The 9,637-nt window shown below is 44.0% G+C and overlaps 4 protein-coding genes across 6 annotated transcripts; 3 read left to right on the top strand and 1 right to left on the bottom strand.

Moving 5' to 3' along the window:
* Positions 1-1,292: 1,292 nt before the first annotated feature.
* Positions 1,293-2,718, bottom strand: LOC147447962 (uncharacterized). Of its 2 annotated transcripts, none has more exons than XM_086523861.1 (2): positions 2,277-2,612; positions 1,293-1,981 (listed from the first exon to the last, which is right to left on the bottom strand). In XM_086523861.1, the coding sequence occupies exons 1-2, from the start codon at positions 2,494-2,496 to the stop codon at positions 1,854-1,856; spliced, it is 348 nt and encodes a 115-aa protein (XP_086379987.1). In that variant the 5' UTR covers positions 2,497-2,612; the 3' UTR covers positions 1,293-1,853. The 2 variants fall into 2 exon arrangements, with proteins under 2 accessions (XP_086379987.1, XP_086379986.1); XM_086523860.1 differs by having other exon boundaries at positions 1,846-1,981; positions 2,335-2,718.
* A 398-nt stretch (positions 2,719-3,116) lies between these two features.
* Positions 3,117-5,008, top strand: LOC147447961 (uncharacterized). Of its 2 annotated transcripts, XM_086523859.1 has the most exons (3): positions 3,117-3,512; positions 3,607-3,686; positions 3,772-5,008. In XM_086523859.1, exons 1-2 carry the CDS (start codon positions 3,117-3,119, stop codon positions 3,673-3,675), a joined length of 465 nt encoding a protein of 154 aa, XP_086379985.1. In that variant the 3' UTR covers positions 3,676-3,686; positions 3,772-5,008. The 2 variants fall into 2 exon arrangements, with proteins under 2 accessions (XP_086379985.1, XP_086379984.1); XM_086523858.1 differs by lacking the exon at positions 3,607-3,686 and having other exon boundaries at positions 3,772-3,904.
* LOC147447960 (uncharacterized) lies at positions 4,641-5,288 on the top strand. The gene is made up of 2 exons (XM_086523862.1): positions 4,641-4,761; positions 4,870-5,288. The coding sequence occupies exons 1-2, from the start codon at positions 4,743-4,745 to the stop codon at positions 5,136-5,138; spliced, it is 288 nt and encodes a 95-aa protein (XP_086379988.1). The 5' UTR covers positions 4,641-4,742; the 3' UTR covers positions 5,139-5,288.
* On the top strand, positions 5,156-6,707 carry LOC147447959 (uncharacterized; the record flags this gene model as incomplete). The annotated part of the gene is made up of 3 exons (XM_086523856.1): positions 5,156-5,803; positions 5,897-6,124; positions 6,218-6,707. Coding segments are annotated over 3 exons (1,248 nt in total), but the record flags the coding sequence as incomplete, so codon positions are not given.
* Positions 6,708-9,637: the final 2,930 nt, after the last annotated feature.

The raw sequence follows: 9,637 nt of genomic DNA, 5'->3' as shown, positions 1-9,637 counted from the left end.
AATAATGAATAAAATCATCCTAAAGAGAAGTCAAAATAATATCAAACACTTGTTTGTATTTCTTTTGTTGCTCAGCATATAAAGCTCAAGTTATCGCAACAAATGTTCTAGCTTCCTCTGGTTGAAAGTGGCTTGATGATGTTCCAAAGATTCTTTTGCATGAGGTATTCCTTTGCCATGTATGAAATCCAGACCATCAATTTTGTCGAACTTGGATGCCATGAGATATTGAATTTGTATGAAGTTTGTTGCTACAGATTGAAACTCAAAAAATTGATGAAGCCGATGTGGAGAGCTTGAGTACCAATGTCAAGCACCAAGGAGATCAACGAAGAGGTGTGTGAATATCCTCTTGCTCAATGTCTAGGCCTAACGCATAATGTGAAATAAACATAACAATGGCATTTTTCCTCAGAAAGCAAAGAGGAAGGAACGCTTAGTTTATTTTGGCTCATAGAACTTTAAAAGGCGGTGCCGTTTTACTAGTAGAAATGAAATTTGAAGCAACCCACTCCACTCATGGCCCATGTGTCAAAAATTTCCTCATGGCGACCCCTTTGATGGTGATTGTGAGCACATTGAATTGCACTCTTTCTTCTTTAGAGGAGGCTTTTCACATGGCTTTCTTCAAGTCGAGACTCCAACTATGGAGGTTGAAACTTGCACGGCTTTTATACCAAATTTTGGGCTTGGAGCTATGGCGGGTGGAGATGCAAGGCAACCGTGTGTGTGTGTGTGTGTGCGTGTGGTGCGCGCACGCACGCGAGAGAGAGAGAGAGAGAGAGAGAGAGAGAGAGAGAGAGAGAGAGAGAGAGAGACTTGAGCAACATTTTGCACTCGCTAAATTTTTGAAAGCCTTACATATATAAACACTAACCACAAGTTTTTGTATGCATCTATACTAATAATAATGGGAGAAGGGATTCCGGCCCCCTCCCCCGGCCACGTGTCAACACCTTTTGCTTCAGGCACGTGTTCCCTGCAGCTTAGTCAAAGCGACACAGGAACAGCATGCGATGCAAATAGACAAAGCGACGTGGTAGGCTAGAGAGAGAGAGAGAGAGAGAGAGAGAGAGAGAGAGAGAGAGAGGCAATCGATATCCAACCGTGCGAGCATGCTACAACGTCGAAATACCAAAGAAATAAAGAAAAAATTACTAAAATGCCCCTCTAATTTGTGGAAGTTCCCACAATACCCCTCAAATTTCATTGTCTTAAATTCCCAAAATACCCTTCAAATTTTCCAAAATTCTCAAAATACCCCTGGTTGTGAGATTGAATACCTCCGAAGATTAAAAAATTTGTAGCTTTTCATAAGAGACTGATTGTTTAGTAAAACTAAAATTTGAGTTGGCTATGTAGGCTTTGGAGATTAATTACTTCATTATCTTTAGACATAATTGTCCTTTTTTGCGAGGTAATTTGTGACAAATTACATGCGAAGCACTCAGATTGTCAAAAGGGCGAAAAGATTAGGAAATCTTGAACAATTCAACCAAAATAGATACAAAGGTATTTTGGGAATTTTTGAAATTTGAGGGGTCTTCTGGGAATTTCCACAAATTAGAGGGTATTTTGGTAATTTTCTCAAAACTAAAAGGTTAAGCAGGACCTATAGGCTCGACGGTGGCATGCTAAATTACGGTGCCACTGCCTCACCTGAGTTGGTCCGTCGCATAAAATGCCCCCCTCATCCTCCTCTCTGTGCATGCAGTTAGCTCTCCCTCTCTCTCTCTCTCTCTCTCTCTCTCCACAACTGTCTCCCTTCACAGTAGGTCTGTCTCCGTCTCTTTCTCTCCCTTCACCATTCCTCTTGAAGTGTCTGTCGTCACCATGTGCCTTGTGTAGGGCCATCATTCTGCTCCACTCGAGGCCTCCCGTGCACACAAACAAGAGGGACAGAAAGGCATTATGAGTACAGCCGCAGCCTGTCCTGCAAACAAGCCATTCCGAGACGGTGTTGGTGGGCCCGCAACCTGGCCTGCACACAGACGATATGGAAAGAGAATCAGATGGTGTCGCTATCCACTCCGGATGAACACAAGCCTTCATCCCTCTAGACGATTGCCTCTGCGCACCACTACTCTCACTACCACCTCCATTCCTGCCTCCCTCTCTCTGTGGTGTCATACACACGTCCTACTATCTCCCTCGTCTCCTTATTACCATGATCTCTAGCAAGAAAACCGAGCAACAATGGTGGCAGATAAATGTGTGTGTGTGTGTGTGTGTGTGTGTGAGAGAGAGAGAGAGAGAGAGAGAGAGAGATCCTGAACTCGGTGTGTCCCTTGAGAGCAACAAAAAATAGAATTGCACGCAAGGACCGCGTGGCACCTGCCCCCTCGTCACGCCATCAGCTCCATCAACACCTCGACTCGCCCTGCAGACCAACGCCCGAGAGATCCGAGCCCAGCCCTGTAGACAAGACCAAGAAATATCTGTCCATCTGCGCATCGAATCAATGCAAGAAAAGGACCTCCAGTCACCGACCTCCATCTCTCTGCTCCAGCTGTCCCGCTACCTTTCCACATAAAAAAATTACTCTTCTCCATCTGCTTTTCCTTTTCCCTTTCATGCGTCACCAAAGAAGGCATCTTCAGAGATACCACCTTTTCAACCCCCAAAAAAACAATTTTTTGGCCACCTACTTTCCCCAAGGCCCAGAACCTCAAGCATTTTTTGGCTTGCCCAAAGGGCATAGGCCCTACAGTCACCTTATCTTTTTTCCTGGCTAAAAATAGGAAAAAACGTTTTTTTTATTGGCCTAGGATCATCAAGGTGGGTAGGTGGACAGGTAGAGAAGTTGGAGGGAATCCAAGGTGGGGATGATTACTTCGTTCGTGTGGACAGCTACGAGGGAATCCGAGGCGCCGAAATCCATTTTGTTTGTGGAGTGTGACTCATGAGGCCTTTCTTCCCCTGCCTCGCTCTCTCTCTTTTCCATGATGTGGTCCTGGTTGCCGCCTTGGCCTGAGCTTCCTCCTGCGCAGTTTTTCCCTTCTTCCCTGCTAGCGCAAGCCTGTGGCTCCCTCTCCCTTTGTCTGCGGGGAGCGACCTAGAGGAGTAGCCTACCTCCACAGATCTCGCTATGGCTCATAGAATTTTTCTTCTGCAAAATGCATTGCTCGTGCCTCCCAACAACCTGCAAGGTCTCCTGCTTTTCTGAGCCTGCAAAGCCCTCGTCGTCGATCTCTGCAAGCTTCAAAACGGTGGATGGCTCAGGAGCCTCAGCCTCTGCGCACTCAAGAGTTTGCGAGAGCTTGGCCAGGAACACCTACATCGTGGGCTGTGCGGCAACCTCAAGCATGCAACACGTTCGGGCTGGTATTGTGTCTGCTAGCGCTCAGTCTGCCCCGGGTTGGCGCACTCAAGAGTTTGGGAGAGCTTGGCCAAAAACACCCACATCGTGGGCTGTGTGGCAACCTCAAGCATACAACACATTCGGGCTGGTGGTGTGTCTGCTAGCGCTGAGTCTACCCCGGGTTGCTCTGCCTACAACACTGTTGACCAAGGTGAGTGGATAGTGGGTCATTTTGAGCATCGGATTTCTTTGCTCGCGGCACTGACTTTGCCTAGGATTCCTCTATTCACAACACTGCCGACCAGGGTGAGCCACAATGGGTCATTTTCCTGCTCAAAGAGCGTCGGGTCTTGGCTTCTCGACAGCGTTGTTGAGTGATGTTGTGGTCTGTGGCTGTCTTTGTCAGTGTTTTAGCTTCTTTTGCAATTTGTAAATGAAGATCTTTGTGACCTTTGTTTCATGTTCTGTAGGTCAAGTATGAGGGACATGTCGTGGGTTCAGAATTCCACATAGACGGACAAGCGATTTCAGTCTTGAGGATCATACATATATAGATGGAGAGGGTGATGTTATTGCTATGGGTGACGCTCGGGATCTCAAGGATGCATGGTTATGGCAAGAATCACAGATTTTGAAGACAGATTAAATTAGTGCCGTTCGAAATAGGGGTTGTAAGATTTGATGTGGTGCCGATTTTAAGCTTGTTTTGTGCCCAGATTTCATGTCATGTTGTTAGAAGAATATTCGTTAGAAGATTGTTCCAGTGTGAGCATCTCTGGTTTTTTTCTGAATCAAAGCTATGTGTGGGTGTCAGGCTCGTTTTGTGTCTTGGTTTTTGAATCGGCTCTCAGGGCCCACACCGGGCAAGGCTCGTAGTTCTAGGTGTTATGGCAAGATGTCTGTAGTTTGTGCATATGTTTTTGTAGTTTAAGATTTAATGTCAAGTTACAATGCTTTTTCTCTCTCTTCTCCTCTGCTTTCCCTGTCTCTCTCTCTACCTTTTGTCTTTTTGAGGTGCATTAAAGATTAGGACAGAAGTTTGCTCCCTTTTTGGGTTGCCGAGTATTCTCTCTCTTCCTTTCTTGGTCTTAAAAAAGAATGTGGGTGATTTATTTGCACCTCTTATATGATTACTTCCACCTTGCATCTTTAAAGACCTAATATTAAAGACTCACTCATGAGGATGTCACTCTTGAGCTGTTACTTAAACTTGCTTTCTAAGTCCCTAAACCTGTTAGTTTTTTGAGTCCTCTTTATCAGTGGCTTGGTTAGACTAACACTCAGCTTTATGCATAGTTTTTATGGGTTGTAGTTGACAATAGCTGCTCTCACTTCTCAAGCATTCCAACTCTCGAGGGAAGGAAGCCTCTCTCCTCCTCTCGCTGTCTCCGCCTCTCCCTCCATCTCTGTCCTGCATCTTCATACCTTATACCTCTGCGCAATGGATTTTGAAATGGCTGGTTTGATACTCTTACTTGCACCTTTTGAATGAATTGCTTACTTGTTACAGTCAACGAAAAGTGACCTTGCGCTTGAACCTTTCCGTTGTGAATTCTTGTTGGTTGTAGACCTATCTTTCGAGCATGTTCAAAGTGTGCAAGACGCTCAAGCTACGCATGGCGAGTCTTTGCATGAACTTGTGGAGGGCAACTTGAAGGAAGAAGGTGTGTTGGAAGCTCCGACACATGAGGCATTTGGTGAGAGAGTAATGTTTCCTCTCAAGAAACTAAGTCCAAGGGCTTCTCTTAAGAAGCCTTCTCCTTCGAAGGCCATCAGAAAAGCCCTTAGCCATGTCAGAGGTATTTTCCTAGCAGCCTTGCCTTTTTTGGCACTGTAGGATAAATTTGACTTGATTGTCTTGCACGGAAGGCCGTGCGTAAGAGCCTAGCTGGCATAACGTCGTTCTCGAGCAGTGACACAACATTTCCAAAACGTGATGCAATCGTTGAAACTTTTGATTCGCAGCTAGCGTTTGCTCCTAGGACTCCTGTCCTTGCTATTTCTGAGCTTTCTGACGCAATCAACTTCCGCTTTGCATTTGAAGGCAAGGTGCTATGTAAGTATGGAACTTTCAAGATTAGAGAAGGCTCCTTCCCTAAGTTCTTAAAGGCTGATTTGGTTGATAAAGAATGTAAGCACACTACTACTTTTGTTGTGGCTGAGAGCTACATTGCTCAATTTGTGGAGTCCTTTGAAGCCAATGACTTTGTGCGCATTGAGGGGGGGTCAGTAAGGATAAGAACTCGCAACGACGGTGGCACAAGCGTGTGGGCTTTGTACGCCGATGCAACTACTTTGGTTGTCAAAGCTGAGCCATTTGATTGCGTCTTGAGTCTTTATCCCGTGCACAAAATCAAAGACCTTGTGGCTGGTCCAACAGTGGATTTTGTCCCAAGTGTTGCGTTTACCTTCATGAAGATTGATGACTCTTCCAAGGGTGATGGTGGCACGAGCTATCGCTTGACAATTGCTGATGGACCTGCCTCGAGCGATAGGGCAAGCGTAAGTTGGGTTCTTTGGTTGCATTTTGACTTGTAGCCCAAAAAATTGACAGTGACATTTGTGTCTTTATTAACTTTGTCTTTTTTCGATTAGCTTTTGTTTGCTCCCTCTAGAAGAGTGGACTATCATCATATGGTCAATGAAGTGAAAGCAAATGGAACTTACTCATGCGTGGCTCACAATATAAACGTTTTCAAGCACCTTGCAAACACTCTTTCAATTGCTGATGCAACTATATTGTGTGCTTTGCCAATCCAACTTGAGAATGTTTTTTGCGGCTTCCTCTCAAAGCAATTAGCAAGCTTGGGTTTTGGGAAGAAGGTGAATCCCACTCTTCATGCTGATTTTCAATGTTTGCTTGTATGTATCTTTCAAAACAGCCAGCACTTAATTTAGCATTCGCATTTTGTGCAGATCTTTGGCACACTAGAGGTCGTCAACGTGAATAGCCTTGGTGTGGAGTACATTTGTGAGAGTTGTAAGGGAGTTCGGGTAAGCCGCCAAGCATCCAACCCCTTTTGTTTCACATGTGACAAAGTGTCGAATGTTCTCAAGGTGCCATCCGTGCAAGCAAAGGTCGCTCTCCAAAATGGATCCGTTGCCAATGTGACTTTGCATGGGAAGATTGTTGATCAAGTGCTTTGTCTTCGTCGACCTTTTCTCGAACTGTACGATGATAATCTTGTTAGCTTGAATTCATCTCTTGTCAACCTCAAGAAAGTTGGGACATTCACTGTTGACACTGAAGGGTATGTTTCAGAATACAAGTCTAGTGTGCCAAGCTAGTTTTGCTAAAATCTATTAGAGCTTCTGTTTGTATGTATCTCTTGCAATATATCTCGAGCCTCTTGTATGCATCCTTGTTTTGGCACTTTTTTGTACCTTCCTTGGCTCATACCGTCTATGATACATACCTTTTTTCTTTCTAAATAACGCTTGTAACTATGATCAACCAATCGTTTAGCTTTGATATTGGTGGTTTACACCTTGGGATAGATCATCCTTTTTTTTCTAAGCATCCATTGAATCAAGATGTTTTAAACTCTCTCATATGCATATTTGATTGTGGCTTCTCATTAAGCACTCTCCTTGAAAAGATTGTTGAGCTTGTTATATGTGACGTTTGCGAAGGAAACATTGGAACCATTAATGTGTGGCTTAAGCCATGGGTTGCTGATTTTCGAAATGAATCCAATAAAATTCTAAAACTTAGAAACCTTGTGCAATCATTGTTATGGACTCGACAGTCTTCAAAGGTCCTTAGCATGCATTTAGTGTCCCTTGTTTGTCGTATTTTAGATTCTTGTTGCAATATGTACCTTTTCCAAAATATGACCTTCGATAAGATGGTTTCTTATGGCTCTGCGCATATGCCTTCATCCTCGAAACTGAATGGGCTGCTTTTCTTTGATACCCCAGAAGGTTTGTTCTCATTTTCTTCAGCAAACAATCGTTTGAAGCGAGCGAGATGTGTATGGACTGAACATGCTACAACTGCTTTGTCTTCGTTAATAGAAGCAAGTCCCAACTCTGCTGCTAAAGAGATTGCATTTAGATTTCAGAGTTTGATGCCTTCTTACAACTCTAAGCAAATTCAAACCAAAATTTATAAGATGTGGAAAACCGTGGACTCCCAACCCTGTGTAGTTCAGTGCCCGCATTCACAAGCAAGAAAATACTTAAAAGCAATAATGGATACACCTTGTTGGCCTTGTGCATCATGTGAGACTTTGATGTTTAAGAAAAGCTCGCATAATTTAAACCATGCCGAGGCCTCACTTTTAACAAACCCAAAGCAACTCCCCCAAGGAGGTCCCTCAGAATTTCGTGTTTGTACAGCTTGCAAGCAATCCCTTAAAGCACAAAAAACACCACCTTTTTGTGCATGCGGACAGTTAACCTTCAACGCCAAGGTGCCGGTCATTGAAAAGCTAAATGCTGTTGAGCGACGACTTGTCTCCCTACGCATCGCATTTGCACAGATTCGTGAGCTCAACTACGAGGGTTAATATGGTTTGCATGGTAGCATTGTGAATGTAATGGCAGACCTATCGAGAGTACAGACGTTGTTGCCTCGTTTTGCGCATGAGCAAGCAACAATTTTGGTTGAGATTAAGCGCAAGATGGAGTATAACCATGCATATCTTAGTGGTCTTGTTCGGCCAATATATGTTGTACAAGCATTGTCACACCTTTTGAAAACGTGCTTATACCTACAACAAAACATAACACTCAATGAGTCATGGACATCCTCCTTTTTGTTGGCTCCTGACATTGCTATGAGTCCTGATTTCCATGTCAACGACGATACCGTTGAGCAGTCTGACACCCTTGTTCATGGAATCTTTTCTGCACAGCAGGTTGTGGACCACGCTGCGCAACCAAGTAGCATCGCACCTTGCGAGGGCTTTAGCCCGCTTAGCATATTCGATGACAAAGCCTGCGAAGAGTTGGCATTCCTAGCATTGTTCTCTGGGGAGAGAAGAAAGTACCATGTCTTGGCAAAGAAGAAGTATCAACAAGTAGCACAGTGGGAGCTTAAAAGTACGGATAGACGCTTCGCAAGAGACATAGAAAACCTTTTTTTTAAAACAATGAAAGTCATCATTGGAAAAGTCTTGAGCTCTATATGGGTCCGCCTTCGAAAGGGGAAACTCCAGGGCAGACAACTCCAAGCTAGAGACGTTAGCACAAGCACGAACGTTGAACAACTGCTCACCTCTCAACTCGGCTATCATGACTTTGAGACATTGCTCTACTGATTACAAGGCAAAGCTCAAGCGCAATGTCTTCGCAATGATTCACCAACAGGGTTAGCCTACCTTCTTCCTGACATTCTCATGTGCAGAGCAAAGATGGGCACCCTTGAGACAATGTTTGACTAGATTAAACCAAGATATAAAAGAGGAGGACTTCACGAGCGTATCTATCTTCATGCGTGCGTTGGTTCGATCAGATCCTGTTACTGTTGCGAGGTACTATGTCCACAGATTCAAAGAAATGAAGAAAGAACTTAAGTGCAATAAATCAATACTTGGTGAAGTGTTGGATTATTTTTTTGTGACAGAGTTTCAACACAGAGGGAGTCAACACGACCATGGCCTGCTTTGGATAAAGGATGCACCGATATTTGGCACCACACCTGATGATCAGACATTGCAATTTATCGACTCTTACATCACAACAAACAAGGATCAGCTAGACGACAACCTTAACCCTGTGCAAATTCATTTCCATCGTAAAACTTGTAAGAAGCACAAAACATCTTGTCGATTTGGGTTCCCGCGTCCGCCAGCAAGAAAATCCACAATCTTGTACCCAATAACAAGTCAAACCAAGAAGAAAACCCTTTTACAAAACAAGAAACAGATTGACATGGAGTTACTTCACTTAGGTCATGACTCAGAACTATCTTTTGACGGCGACTGGCTCAACACTCTAAACATGGATGACGCCCTCTACATTGAATCACTTTTTGTGAAGATTGCAGAATCAACACTTCTGCTAAAGAGGGATCCAAAAGACATATACACAAACAACTTTAACAAGTCACTGTGCACCCTTTGGGATGCAAACATTGACATCCAATTTATATTCAATGGCCATGGAGCAGCTGCGTATTGCACGTCATACATGACAAAGGTAGACTCTTCCACAAGCAAAGCAATCAACTAGCCTCCCAACATTCAAACGGTTGAAGAAGATGGGGAGCGCGTTGGTCAATGCCCAAGAAATCACATCGCAACAAGCTACGTACATCACACTTTCATTGCCGCTACACTGTGCAAGTAGACAATTCACATTTATCAATGCAGATTTTGAGAGCCAAAGAAC

This window comes from Adiantum capillus-veneris, chromosome 11 (genome assembly GCF_014529385.1).
Source record: "Adiantum capillus-veneris isolate H3 chromosome 11, ASM1452938v2, whole genome shotgun sequence".
NCBI classification, from domain to species: Eukaryota; Viridiplantae; Streptophyta; class Polypodiopsida; order Polypodiales; family Pteridaceae; genus Adiantum; species Adiantum capillus-veneris.
The sequence above is the reverse complement of the archived record's forward strand: the minus strand, read 5'-3'. Positions and strand labels throughout refer to the sequence as shown.

What these genes read in the sequence shown, in the direction of transcription:
- LOC147447961 (XM_086523858.1), top strand. Translation starts at nt 3,117, where the DNA reads ATGCATTGCTCGTGCCTCCCAACAACCTGCAAGGTCTCCTGCTTTTCT. An exon ending in CTACAACACTGTTGACCAAG is followed by an intron (nt 3,513 to 3,771) that starts GTGAGTGGATAG and finishes CATGTTCTGTAG; the next exon opens with GTCAAGTATGAGGGACATGT.
- LOC147447962 (XM_086523860.1), bottom strand. Translation starts at nt 2,699, where the DNA reads ATGCCCTTTGGGCAAGCCAAAAAATGCTTGAGGTTCTGGGCCTTGGGG.